The sequence below is a fragment of the Anabrus simplex genome, chromosome 1 (genome assembly GCF_040414725.1).
Source record: "Anabrus simplex isolate iqAnaSimp1 chromosome 1, ASM4041472v1, whole genome shotgun sequence".
NCBI lineage: Eukaryota > Metazoa > Arthropoda > Insecta > Orthoptera > Tettigoniidae > Anabrus > Anabrus simplex.
The window spans coordinates 715,636,107-715,651,427 of NC_090265.1; the positions used below are offsets into that span (position 1 = coordinate 715,636,107).

At 39.9% G+C, this 15,321-nt stretch overlaps 1 protein-coding gene across 1 annotated transcript in view; it reads left to right on the forward strand.

Moving 5' to 3' along the window:
* Positions 1 to 15,321, forward strand: part of CSN1b (COP9 signalosome subunit 1b) — an 89,863-nt gene that overhangs the window by 29,573 nt on the left and 44,969 nt on the right. Inside the window, exon 6 of the mRNA XM_067136035.2 lies at positions 10,068 to 10,303. Within this exon, the coding sequence (XP_066992136.1) occupies positions 10,068 to 10,303 (236 nt within the window). The remainder of the gene's footprint in view (positions 1 to 10,067; positions 10,304 to 15,321) is intronic.

The window sequence follows — 15,321 nt, forward strand, 5'->3', positions numbered from 1 at the left end:
GCATCATCACACAGCTGTTCTATGCTCTTTACACCACAAGTGGCGAGCTCATCATCGACTGTAGCGTACATCTCGAAGTTAACATCTCTCGGCGCGAGCTTCTCTCGTCTTCACTGAAAAGTTGTTCTTCGCTGCCGGTGTTGGTGTCGTTCGTGTCTCTGCTTTCGCCAAAGCCACATTAATGAAAACAATCTTGAATGGTGGAGGGCGAAACGTGGAACCATGCTGACTCAACAAAGTGGATTGCCTGTAGAATACTGAACTTCGTCTTCACTTCTTTCCCGGCGTCCAACATACAGCTGCTTGCGGTAGTACCCTTTAAAGCACTTTATCACCCCCCCGCATCCAGAGGCTGAAGGACACTGGTACAGTTCGGGGGATAGAAAATAACTTTCACGTTTCGTAAGAAAGTTCCTGCGGGTGGGCGGCACAGTTATCTACAAACAAAACTATTTTTCTCGCTTGAGCACCCATAGAAGCATCCAGTCCTTGAAGAAAATCCAAAAATATGTCTGTGGTCATCCAAGCTTTACCGTTCGCGTAGTATCGCACTGGTAACTTCTTCACGTTCTTAAAGCATCTCGGTTTCGCTGCTTTGCCTATAACGATAGGGATACGTTTGTCTGACCCGTCACTGTTACAGCACAACAAACCAGTTATGCGGTCCTTCGCATTTTTGCCTCCATGACAAGATTCTCCTTTAAGAGCCAGCGTGCGATCTGGTAAACAGTTGAAAAATAGGCCGGTTTCATCCGCGTTATAGATGTTCTTCGGTTCGTATCCTTCAAGCAGCTCTGGGAGATTTTTCCCCCAATCTTCCACAGCCGAACCATCAACTGCAGCACTCTCGCCAGCAAGCTTTTTATACACCAGCCTGTGACGCTCCTTAAACTGGGAAATCCATCCATTCGAAGCGGAAAAATTTTTGATACCCATTCTTGCAGCGATGCTTCGAGCTTTTACGCACAAAATGTTACCATCCACAGGAATTCTCGACGCCCGAGCTTGCTGATGCCAAGAAAAGAGAGCTGCTTCCATTTTAGAATATCTCGATTCCTTTCCAGTTTTTCTATTCTTTGTGGAGGATCCACATTTTTTTTTACTTGTTCACGTATCTCTTGTTTTTTCCCTATTATTGTATTCAGTGTCGAAGCAGGTAAGCCTAAACGTTTCGCTATGTCAACTTTTTTTTCTGTTGGATTTCTTTCAACTTCCTCTATAATCTGAAGTTTTTCTTGCAGGGTTTTCACATGCTTTACAGGTCGTGCCATTTCAATACTGTACTGTATAAGCAAACCGAAACTCGACTGCGTAAATTGTTGGTTTTCACCAACTAGTAACACAGCCAACTGAACGAAACATTCAACAGAAAGCTCTTAACAAAGCGCAAGTTGGCGGAGGCCTTTATTGTTAGCCTGGTACAGAATGTTCCGTAAGTATGATCGCGCAAGATATCCGACGAAATTAAAATACGCTAGACTCGCAAATTCGATTCCTGCCGTCCATTCTCGAAATCTTGAAAAACGCTTGATCGAGGATTTAGCGTTGATGGGACTGAAATTTCTGGATGGTTGATGCGGGAAATCGTTTCTTCGAGGAACGGATAACGCGGGATTTTTAATACAGGTTTTAAATGGGATGCTCGCGGGACCACGTAATTTGAACGAATATTACGGGAAAACGTAGTTTCGGGGAACGGATAATCGAGGTTTCACTGTACCCTTGAATTATATCTGTAACACCAGTTTCAAGTCTCAATCTGACCTTAATCAACCTGTCATTTATGTTTTCCACTAATTCTAGGTATTCCTTTAGGTCTTTTCTAATTAGGAGACCTACACCATTTTTGGCTTCTCTTCCTCCACTATAGTATAAGGTGTATCCTTTCTTTAGTTTCCTCTCGCCTTTTCCTTTCCATTTGGTCTCACTGATTCCCAGCAATGCTATATCTTTGTCAACCATAAAATCTACAATTTCTTCCACTTTTTCTGATAGTGTTTTTTACATTGATGGTCGCTATCTTGATGTATTTGGTTGCTGGTCACCCATTTCTCACATTTCTCCCAGCATCACAAGAACTACATGTCGCTTGTGGGAGAACGCCGTAGCATTTTGCACGCCGCTTGAGGGGAACGCCCTAGCATTTTCCGAGGCTTCAGTACACTTGTCATCATATAGGCTTTTATTTATAGTTATGAATTTCATTGTGTTGTGTATTGGAGTGGGATTACAGTAAATTAAAATTCTCTCAAGGTCCACCTATTCAATACAATAACATTTTATTGTGATTCAATTGCATGTCAAATCGTACTAGTTTCAGCATCTATGTGCCATCATCAGCCTTAAGTGCAAATTAAACAAGTACAAATTAAACATGGCATATGTATATAATTATTTAATATGCCAAAACTAGTACTATTTGACATGTGATTGAATCACAATAAAATGTTATTTTATTGAATAGGTGGGCCTTGAAAGAATTTTAATTTACTGTATAGGCTTTCATTACGATGGGTTCGCCACTCCCAAAGGCATTTTAAAGCTACTGCCAGCCAAAACGTGTAAGCCGCTTTTATCATGGTGAACGGATGCCTTTTGTAGCCGCTCCTCTGGAGTACAGATGCTACAGTTGATATGGTGTTTCAGTGGCATTTCCTCCACTGAGGGCCCATTTCCCTTCTATAAGGACTCCTCCGCCCTTAGCCGTTGGTCCTTATAGTGGGTCAGGCTATTTACCGCCGCCCAACACTCGGCGTGGAGACACTGGCTGTATGGTTTACTTCATTACCATAGCAGAATTAACTGGCCAGACACTATGCTTTAAAATTCCACAATGTCCTGTCGGGCAGACCTCGGGGCATTCCAGCTGCATTCATGGTCTCAAGACTGATAGGGCTCCTCGCACTTGGCCTGTAGGGAGATGTAACCCGCAAATGATATTGAAGGGGTAAGCCCTTTACCGTTATAAGGCATAAGTGGAACCTGAGTTGTCTGGCTTCCTTAGCTCTACACTTCGCATTGTCTGGTGACTCTTGCTTTATTCTCCCTAGCTGTAGCATGGTTCTTTAATCTAGTTGCAGCCTCATGATACTACCTTGCAGTGTGCTGCACTCTAAAGGAAACTGCCTGAGTGTGTCCAACAGGGAGTACAGGTGTGAACTATGAACAGAAATATAGCGGGAATCCCCAGTGAAGTATCTTATATTGATCAGTAGCTCAAAATGTTTTCTTTCTGCGTAATAAGCTCTGAGGTGGAAAGACAGCCCCCAGAGACTAGCACAAATCAGGTAGTGTGCAGTGCTCCTTGAGAAAATACAAGCTCTGTTTCACAGCTCTTTCACTGCTTAGGTTCGCATTTGTTCATTCATTCATTTATTCTTTCATAACATTGTCAAACACCTCTGGAGAGAGAAAACAAATCCTCATACAGGCTTACCAAAATTTTACGGAAATAAATGAAGGAAATGCTAAGCAAAATTATTATCCCACAAATTGTGCTGGCAAAAAGATGCCTACATGTGGAGAAATCTAATTAGCATAATAATTGGCAGATGTAAATGTATATGTGCATATATACCTGTAGTACCTAAGGGAGTCTGTTAAGCACTAAAAAAATTAAAAAACTACAAAGCGCCAAGAGAAGATCAGACCTTTGTGGAAATCTGGAAATATGCAGGAAGACCAGCAAAAGTTGCCCTCCATCAACAACTTGCCTCTCTCTGGATTAAAGAGCTACTACCAGAACACTGGAAAACAGCCCTCATTCATCCACTGCACAAAAAAGGAGACAAAACCGACCCTAATAACTACAGGGAAATCTCGCTTCTAGACATTACATACAAAATCTTTTCAATAATCATTCTTAATAGGATAAGTTTACAACTTGAGAAAGAACTAGGAGAATATCAAGGAGGTTTCAGACCCTGGAGGAGCTGTCCTGATCAGATCATGAGTTTTAAGTTGATAATAGACTATAACAGGAGAAGAAACAGAGATATGGTGATAACATTTGTAGATTTCAAGAAAGCTTACGATTGCATCCATACAGAATCTCTGTTTAAAATTTTAAGACAGCTTGGACTACACCCCAAATTAATAAACATGATAAAATTGACTCTCACTAACACCAAATCAAAAGTGAAGTGAACATCAGTCATTTGGAATTAAAACTGGACTACGCCAAGGAGATGGGCTCTCACCACTATTATTTAATTGTGCTTGAGAAAGGGTAATGAGGGAATGGTTTAGGAAACATCTCCCAAAAATAAAGAATCAAAACAAATTGCTTAGAAGTAATAACACATAACCTAAATGAAAAAATCTCAATCCAAACAAGAACAAATAGATTAGCTAAAGCCCAAAATTAATGTGGGATATCTACAAAAAGAAATGTCTATCAATAAATGCAGAAATAAAACACTAGAACACAGTTATAAAACTGGAAGCTACATATGCAGCAGAAACACTTTTTCACCTGAATAAACAATCAAGGACTGACAGACTTCATAAAATTAAAAGGAGGATTGGAAGAACTTGCATCAAGAAAATATACCAGAAAGATGGACAGTGGCGGATAATACCTAACAAAGTCGTGTACAAAGAGCTAGAACCCATTACAGATACTATGCATAAGAGGAGACTGGGATTCTTTGAACATATAATGAGGATGCAGGATTCGAAACTTCTGATACTAGTACAACACAATCTCATCTCAAAAAATACCACAACAGGATGTAAATGGATCAGAGAAGTAAGACAGAATCTGAAGGAAATAGGCCTTACAACAGAAGACTCCACAAATATCAAATTGAATACAAAACTCAAGAATACAAACCTCTGCTTTACCCTTACACGAAACAAACCAACAACACGCATATTTTCAACCGGGGAAAGGGCAAGAAGAAGTAGTACATAAGACATATGCTATATATTTATGACTCTGAATGGTGCACCGCGTAAGTCCATACCCTGCGCTGAGGTCAACATTGAAGCATTAAGACTAGTTTTTATTAGTTTCATGAAGACTCCAGTAGTGTACATGCACACAAACAGATCAGTCACAACTGTGCAGCTCGTAAATTACAATAATTGGTCTTTTATCGGAAATAGAATAGAAAGAGAATAGAAGCTTTTGAAGTGTGGTGTTACAGAAGAATGCTGAAGGTGAGATGGGTAGATAGAATCACAAATGAAAAGATACTGAATTGAATTGGTGAGAGGAGATCAATTTGGTTAAATTTGACCTGACAAAGAGGTAGAATGATAGGTTTTTGAGGGAAGTGTAGGTGGTAAGAATGGTAGAGGTAGGCCAAGGTATGACACACAGATTAGAGCAGGTGTAGGATGTAGTAGTTATGTAGAAATGAAAATATTAGCACAGGATAGGGTGTTATGGAGCACTGTATCAAACCAGTCTGTGGACTGATGACTCGAACAACAACATTGGAAATTATAGATTTTCCAGCAAACTCATTTTTGGTTGCTGGTGTTTCGCCCCAGTGTGCCAATTAGGGCATGTCAGTTGGTAACTAGCCCACCAACCAAGACGCATGGCTATAGTGCACACAATGTTTTGTAGATATGCATTTGGATTTACTTACATTTATATTCAAACTTCTCTTCAAATCTGTGTATTGCAAGTTTAATGAGCTTCAAGCCTGTGTCCATATGCTTAACGATTATCACACTCTCATCAGTGAATCCCATTACAGTAACGTTTTCATGCCTAGGACAGAAAATTTCACCGAAGCACATGTTTTGCAAAACTTACAAGGGTGATTTTTCAGCTGAAACTGGAGGGCACGAACACTGATTTGAAATCCTGAAAACTTGAAGCATATGGATGCATCAAATGTCAATGCAAGATGCACTCGGTGTTTTTACTGCAAAAGGAGACTATAATAGTGTTATACAGGCTGAATGTTATTTCGCACATTTTCTCATTGAACATAAACCTCTTTTATCTGTTCCAAACCATTGCACTACAGATAAACAGTTGTGAAAGTTGGCTTCTCTGCTATCCTTCTCCACTCCTGCTCAAACACCTCATCTCTTAACCTCTTTCTTGCTACAGTGAGTTTCTCTCATCGGTTGGCCGGAAGGCACGCCCAGCTTATCTGCCTCCCGTTGACTTGTCGCTCCGCAGCATAGCAACGAGGACACCACTTTGCTCATTTTATCTTTACGTCATCTTCATTTCCCGTTTCCAGCTTCCTGGGTTGGGTTGTGAATCAAGGACCTTCATCGCTGCCTGTCTCTCCACCACTCTTCTCCTTTTTTAAGTACATCTTCTGGTTTTCCTCCCCTCTTCTCTGTGCACTCCCACACTGAATCTTTCCACATCTTTCGGGGTCTTCCTCATTGTCTCTTTCCTGTTAACTTCTCTGAAAAAGCTTTCTTTGGCACTCTCTCTTCTCCCATTCTCATTTTATGCCCATACCACTTTAGCTTTGTTCCTCCTATCCTGTGTTGAAGTTTCAAGATTCCTTTCCTTTTCCTTATCTCTTCATTTCTAATTCTATCCTTTCTGGTCTTGTCCTCGATACCTCTTAGGAATTTTATCTCCGCTGCCTGTATTCTACTCTCCTCTTGTTTTGTAGTAGTCCATGATCCAGCTGCATAGGTTAGTGTGGGTTCATAATAGGTTGAATATAATTCTTTCTAACATTTCTTAGGGACATCTTGGTTCCACATAATACCCCTTACACTCTGGTAGAAGCTGTTTGCTTGTTGTATTCTTTTCCCAATTTCCTTGGTTATCTTTCCATCTTCTGTGATCACACTTCCAAAGTACTGAAACTTTAAACCACTTCCAGAATTTTTCAGTCGTATCTTCCTCTTCCTTCCTTCCCCTTGTCATCACTATTGTTTTACTTTTCTCTGTGCTTACTTTCATCCCAAATTTTTCTATCTCTTGATTCCATACATCTACTTGTTTTTGCACTTCTGTTTCATCCTCACTCCATATCACTATATCATCTGCAAACAACATGGCTTTTGTTGCCTGTCTTCCCGATCTCTGTTTAATGTTCTTATGAATTTCATCCATGACTATGATGAATAGTATGGGGGATAGTACACTTCCCTTTTGGAGACCAGTTTCAACTTTAAACCATTTTGTTTTTCTTACTAGTCTTCACACTACTGACACAATTTTTGTACATAGCTTTTATCATTTACAATTCCACTCTGTTAACTTGTTTTTTCCTTAATGTGTCCCATACCAACTGTCTGGGCACACTGTCATAAGCTTTCTCAGTGTCAGTAAATGTCATCACTATGTCCTTTCCAAACTCCCATCTTTTCTCCATCATATGTCTTAATGTGAAGATCTGGTCAAACATTGATCTGTCTTTCCTAAAACGATACTGTTCTTCTTCCATTTCTCCTTCTAGCTTCCTCCTCAGTCTTCTTTTCAATACTCTCTCAAATATCTTAGCTACATGGGCAATAAGGGTGATCCCTCTGTAGTTATTTCATTCCTTTTTATCACCTTTTTTTAAAATATCGGGATAATTAAACCCTTTCCCCACTCTTCTAGGATCTCTCTCCTCCTCCAGATTATTCTAAATAATCTATACAGCCACTGTAGCCCTTTTCGTCCTGCTGCTTTTATTATTTCCGTAGTTACCTCATTCACTCCTGCTGCTTTACCGCTCTTCATCTTTTGTATGGCTTCCTCTATTTCTAACATCGATATCTCCTTTTCTTGTTCTTCTTTCCCCATTTTTATTCTTGCTCCTTCTCATCTACCAGTTCACTGTATTTAATATTTAGCAATTCTGAGAAGTATTCGTCCCATCTTTTTAATATGTCATCTCTTTGCGTCAATATCTGCCCTGTTTCAGTTTTTACAAATTTTGTATCTTCCCTATTTCGTAGACTATTTTTCACCAAACCATACAAAACCTTTTTACTTCCCTTTTATCCTCCTGTAAAGTTTATGTGTAACTTTCCTAGCTCTTTTGTTTCTCCTCTTGTACTATTTTCTTTCATACGGTACCTTTATTTCTTCTTTATATTTCTGTCAATTCTCTGTACTATTGCTGCCTATCCACTTCCTCCTAGCCATTTGTTTCTCTTTAACTGCTTCCTTTACCCTGCTGTTCCACCAACGAGTCTCCTTTTCCTTTTTCCTGTCTGATAGTCTACCCCAGGTGTTTACTGCACACTTTACAAAACCATTTCTGAAACCTGTCCATTCCTCTTCCACACAGTTCACGTCATCTTTGGGAATTTCTTTCTTCAGATCCTCTTGAAACTATTCCCTTGTTTCTTTCTCTTTTAACTTCATCCCTTTATTTTTTCCCCCCATTTTTTCTATTAACTTTGTTATTTTACCAAGTCTTAATTTAGCTACCACCACTTTATGGTCTCCTTCAAAATCTGCTCTTGGCATTGCTGTCACATCTTCCAGTTGTCTACGTTTCATCTTCTCCACCAGAATAAGATCAATCATTGTCTTGGTCTTTCTATCTCCCCAACCATATCTAGTTATTTTTTTGAGTTCTTTTTTCTAAACCACGTATTGCCAACAATTAATCCATTCCTTCTACAAAAATCTATTACCAAATCTCCTTCATCTTGGTTTCCATAACTATAAGGGCCAATTATCTTTTCCCTGTCTGTCTGTTCCAACATGTGCATTCATGTCTCCCATTATTATAACCTCTTTGTCTTCAATACAACTTTCCAGTTCTTCTAGAAACTCTTCCAAACATTCATCTGCATTCCCTGATTGGGGTGCATAAACCTGTACAACATCCTTGATTCCACTCTCAAGTCCAAGTCTAACTAATTTTGTCCACCTTTTTTTATCTTTACATGGCATGAGATAATTAAAATTAGTAATTAAGAAAATAAGCTCGAACCTTATGGCAGGAGGTGTTGGAAATGTTCTCCTCCTGCATACACACATTTTTGGTGTCGTCTTAGGAAACCGATTCACACGCAGAAGATCATCTTCCGTAATTGAGGCTGTTTCTCTCCAGATATGTTCTTTCAGTTCATCCAACATGTGAAGGTTTCTTGCATACACTTTCTTTTTTAAACTCTCCCATGCATGAAAGTCACAAATGGTAAATCTGATGACTGTGATGACCATAAGTCCACACTAATTTTAACATTTTCGTAGCCCGCCATGCTAAGCTCTTCAAAACTCTTGTCTTCTTGTCGAAGTCGTCTTAGGGATTTTGTAGGCATATGGTCTAAACTTTCTGCGATTTCATTTACTTTTTCCTCGTTAAGTACACATTTTTTTAATACTTCGCTTCTTATCGAGTAAAGAACCAGTTCCTCTCAATTTATTCAAGAGTTTCCCCACGGTCTCTATATGGACCTGGTAATTGTTGCAAATCGCGTATAACGACTTCCCTGAAGACTCTGTTTTCTCATAATTATCCTCTACCGTGTAGACATGTGGAGGCATTATGAGAATTATACCCTGAAGTAACACTTCACAACTCAAGAACAATTGGAGCGACAGTTCAACACTTAATACATGTTTTAAGCATGGACCTGAACTGCAAAGTGCTGTTGCTGCGCTGTGTAGCGGGAAGTGACGAGTCGACGGGAGGCAGATAAGCTGGGCGTGCCTGCCAGCGAACCGATGAAACTTACTGTAGATCTGCCTTAATCTGCTCCAACCGTCTGGTTCTGGGTGTCCCACTGGGTCTTATTCCTATTGCTTTCATTTCAGATACTTGGCCAAACCATCTCAAACGTGACTGTTCTTTGTACCCATTCACTTACCTAATTCAAAAACTTTACAGCTTATCCTTATACAGAAACTCGTACAACCATAGTGTATGCAGTTGTTTATACATCTTGAGAATCAGTTTGTGTTAGTTGTTGGGTTCAGTCATAGGCTACAGACATTTGTCTTAATTCTGAACATAATACAGATTTCAGATGTACAGTTGATGACCTTAAATGAAACATCATTTGATGAATTACCTAGCCGAATTCTGAATTGTTGTAAATGTTGTAGAGTTGACTAAGCTTTTAAAATAAATTGAATGTAACTAATTTGTTTCACCACATGAGTTTTGCAATTGTATTTGTTACAGGTCCACGGAAAGGACAATAACCAGACGATCTTGACCCGACTGAAATGCGCGGCTGGGCTGGCGGAGCTAGCGACCAAGAAGTATAAGTCTGCAGCGAAGCACTTTCTAGTCGCCAACTTCGATCACTGTGATTTCCCCGAACTGTTGTCTCCTAGCAATGTAGCCATGTACGGTGGGCTGTGTGCTCTTGCCACCTTCGACCGTCACGAGCTGCAGAAGAGTGTTATATTTAGTAGGTGGGTACAGCTTTGGTGCAATCATGTGACTGCACGATTTACTGGGTTGAACTGAAAGTACGCTATTATTGACAGTTTGAAAAAAATAATTGGACACTGAAATGAACTGATTTTGCATATTTTCCAAATTTTCAATTCATTGCTACTGATGAAACATACTTTGATAGGATGTAATTTAATTGCTGTACAGATTGTTTGGACCCGGGAACTTTACATATGTCGATAAAAGTTTCTAATAGTTTTTAAATCATTTGTAGATGATATCAGATGATTTACTCCATCATCGCCTTCATTTCCCGTTTCCAGCTTTCCTGGTTGGGTTGTGAATCAACGACCTCCATCGCTGCCTGTCTCTCCACCACTCTTCTCTATGCACTCCCACACTGAATCTGTCCACCTCTTTCGGGATCTTCCTCATGGTCTCTTTTCTGTTAACTTCTCTGAAAAAGCTTTTTTTTTTTCTTTCTTCACCCATTCTCATCATATGCCCATACCACTTTAACGTTGTTGTCTCTATCCTGTCTTGAAGTTTCAAGATTCCTGTCCTTTTCCTTATCTCTTCATTTCTAATTCTATCCTTTCTGGTCTTGCCCTCGATACCTCTTAGGAACTTCATCTCCGCTAGTTTTGTTGTCCACGATCCAGCTGCATAGGTTAGTATGGGTTCATAATAGGTTGAATATAATTCTTTCTAACATTTCTTCGGGACATTTTGGTTCCACAAAATACCCCTTACACTCTGGTAGAAGCTGTTTGCTTGTTGTAATCTTTTTTCCAATTACCTCGGTAATCTTTCCATCTTGTGTGATCACACTTCCCAAGTACTTGAAACTTTTAACCACTTCCAGAATTTTACCATTCAGTCTTATCTTCCTCTTCCTTCCTTCCTTCCTTCCTTCCTTCCTTCCTTCCTTCCTTCCTTCCCCTTGCCATCACTGTTGTTTTACTTTTCTCTGTGCTTACTTTCATCCCAAATTTTTCTATCTCTTGATTCCATACATCTACTTGTTTTTGCACTTCTTTCATCCTCACCCCATATAACTATATCATCTGCAAACAACATGGCTTTTGTTGCCTGTGTTCCCAATCTCTGTTTAATGTTCTTATGAATTTCATCCATGACTATGATGAATAGTATGGGGGATAGTACACTTCCCTGATGGATACCAGTTTCAACTTTAAACCATTTTGTTTTTCCTATACTAGTCACCGAGCTCGATAGCTGCAGTCTCTTATGTGCGGCCAGTATCCAGTAATTGGAAGATAGTGGGTTCGAGCCCCGCTGTCGGCAGCCCTGAAGATGGTTTTCCGTGGTTTCCCATTTTCACACCAGGCAAATGTCGGGGCTGTACTCTAACACATTGCTGACTGGATGCTTGAACTTGTCACATACCCTGTGGACCGGACATCTTTCTACTAAGCATACTAGTGTGCACTTGATTATAAAAATGAACATAAGTATTAAACCAGTCAAGATTTTATCTTTAAAGTTGGTATGAGTACTCAACCAATGCCCCTAGTAGTACTCCAACATATCTAAGATAAGCAAGCAATTCAACAACACATCATTAATGTATACATCGTTGTCATCAGAGTCACTTGAATAAATAAGCACACTAGGTAAATTACGGCGTGTAGAGGCTTGAATATCACTTCCACTATCACTCTCACATTCAGTTTCCACCAATTCATTATCACTATATCCATTTGAACGATCGGCATATAATTCTTATTGTCGTCAGCTAACACCGTATTCTGTGGGCACTCCATCTCGTCATTGACTGAACCGGCAGAAAGAAAGTAGACGTTTCGAAACTAAATCAAAGAATAAAAGGGGCCGTGAATAGAAGAAAAGTGGCAGTTATACATCTACGATTTATTCTACTCAATGTGCAAGTTCGAAATAGTTCAGTATATGGTCAAGAGATGTCACAGGAAGACCGAAAACGTCGTGAATAAAACCGAGATTTCTCGGGGCCCGTCACCTACCGCAGGCGAGCGTACTACGAGATTTCTCGGGGCCGGTCACCCATGTGTTAAGGCCACGGCTGCTTCCTTCCACTTCCTAGGCCTTTGCTATCCCATCGTCGCCATAAGACCTATCTGTGTCGGTGCGACGTAAAGCTAGTAGCCTATACTAGTCTTTACACTACTAACACAATTTTTGTACATAGCTTTTATCATTTGCACTCTCACTCCAAATACTTGTCCAAACCATCTCAAACGTGACTGTTCTTTGTACCCATTCACTTACCTAATGATTTACTGCCTGTGCACAGGAATTTGGTGATGCTGGTGATTGTTTTAAAGAGAAGTAAACTTCTGACCGAAGAAAATTAAAGAATTCCTAGCAGAAGGAGGGAAAGGGCCTTGTAAACCTACTATCGTGAGGTTCGGAAAGGAATTAAGAGTTGACCAGTGGAAGTCAAATGAGAGGAGCCTGGCACAAGTTAGTGGAAGCCATGTCAGACTCTCCACCAGTAGCCCCAATGGTTCCAACCCATGCCTCTTAAGATGAGTCCTGGGGGTTCCCCTTCCAGTCACCTCTTACAACAGGCTACGGATATCGAATATATACAGTGATAAACTTAACCATAATTAGTATTTTATTTGATCCTGTATTGACTTGTCTGAATCTATTAAAGAAACTATGATAGTTTTTTTGAGTCCGCCTTATCAATACACCTTATCTTGCACAAAAAATGACCTTGAATCAAGTTTAAATGAAAGAAGTATAAAAGAGAATCCATTGTACAAACTAGCATTTGATCATTTAAGGAAGAAAAAGAAAAAACGAAAATCTTATTTAGGTATTCTCATTCAATTCAACAAAATATTAAATTTGCTGTAATGATCATTTTCATATTATTTCATCAGTTTCTTTATTCATTGATTTGGTAAAATTAAGATGCAGTACTTCTTTAAATTTAAGAAAAAAACAGAAAGTAGTGTTATATGTTTTATTCTTTCAACTGACATCACTGATAAAGGGAATGGATGATTTTCCCGAAACATGGATGTTAAATTAATAATTTTCTACCATTATAAGGTGTATTTTCAAGGTGGACTCACTATAAAACTATAATACCGTATAATCCCCGAATACCACCCGCACCTTTCCCCCCAAAATATTGGTTCTAAATCTTGGGTGCGGGTCGTATTCAAGCCATTCATTCTTGTAAATATTTACTGCGTCTACATGGAGCATTGGAATAGATTTGAATACGGTTACCATACTCAATATACAACATGTAAACGGGTATTCAGGTCCTATTGTGCTTTAGTTGTGTTCTAGAAAACAAGATCGATTTTTCTCAATACAGTTACAGTGACATGTAAACGCGAAATGTAAGGTAATGAAATACGGTAAATCGAAGAATATGGGTAAATATGCGGTAAATACGCAAGTCGTTGCTGCGGATGCTCGATCGTCATTTGTTTCACAAGTGTTGCTGGCATGCTGGGTGCACAAATAGCTGATCTTGCAGGATATCGTACTTTGCGAGAGTCTAGACTGTTAGTCACGGAAGTCTACCTCGCTCACATTCGAGTTCCGTACTGTCCAGTGAAAGTGCTGTCTCGATAGTAAGCGATGGATTCCAAACTGCGTCTGCAGTCATTTACTGTGCGTGAGAAACTGAAAGTTGTAAGCGAAGCTGAAATATACGGAAATCGTGCCGTTGGCAGAAAGTACGATATTGATGAATCTTGTATTTGTGATTGGTGGAAGAAGAGGAATAGCTTCTAAAAAGTAACAGCGATCGCGGAGCGTTCTGCGGGCGGAGTGCAGTTTTTCCGGAAATTGAAGAACGACTCCACAAATTTGTGATAGAAATACAGGAGTTAGGATATGGTGTTTCTAGTGAAATGTGTCGATTGAAAGCACTAGAGATCTCAAAAGAACTCAAAACACAGGGTTTTACTGCACGCCGCAGATGGATCCAAAACCTTTATCGGGGAAAGGGATTGTGCATTCAGAGACGTAAGTCTATTTCACGTCTCCCTGGGGCATATGAAGAAAAATTAACGACCTTTCAGCGTCACATTATTTATTTGAAGAAGCAAAATTCTTATTTGCTGTCGCAAATTGGGAATGCTGACCAGACACCTGTCTATTTTGAAATGCCGTGGATACGAAGTGTTTTAAAAGTGTAACCATCAGAACAGGTGGTAACGAAAAGAAACGATACATGGTAATGTTGTGCGTATTAGCGGATGTAACTAAACTCCCTCCGTATGTGGTTCTGAAAAGGAAAACATTTCTGAAACGAAACTTGCCGTCTGGTGTTATTGTTAGAACACATGAGTCCGGCTGGATGGACAGTGCGTTAGTTGAGAACTGGGTGAAGTGCGTTTGGCAGCGTCGCCCGGGAGCTTTGTTACAAAAACAAAACATGCTTGTGTTGGACAGTTACCGAGGACATACAACTGACGCCATTAAAGATACAATGAGGAAAGGAAAAACCGATCTTGCGATAATTCCTGGAGGACTCGCTTCTATTCTACAGCCATTGGATGTGTGCATGAACCGCTCTTTCAAAACTGCAATGAAACAGTTGTACACCGAATAGATGTCTGATGGTGATCACACGTTAACACCAACTGGACGAGTGAAGAGGCCTGAAGTGGGACAAATATGCAGCTGGATCAAGACCACATGGGCGCGCATTCCGAACGATCTAGTGTCCAAAAGCTTTAAGAAATGTGGAATTTCAGATTCAGTGGACGGTAGTGAGGATGACTGTGGAAAGATGCCAGCGATGAAAGTTCCTATGGTGAAACTTCTGATGAGGACGGTGAATTGTGAATGATCAGAGTGTTATTTTATATAAGTTATTTGATGTTTCCCCCCCCCCCCCGTATTTTGCCATCTCAAATTTAGGTTGCGGGTCTTATTCGGTGGCAGGTGGTATTCGGGATTATACGGTAGTTTCTTTAATAGATACGTACAGTGAAACCTCATTAGTGCGTTCCTCAATAACACATTTTCCCACTTAGGATGTTGTACATTCGAAGTT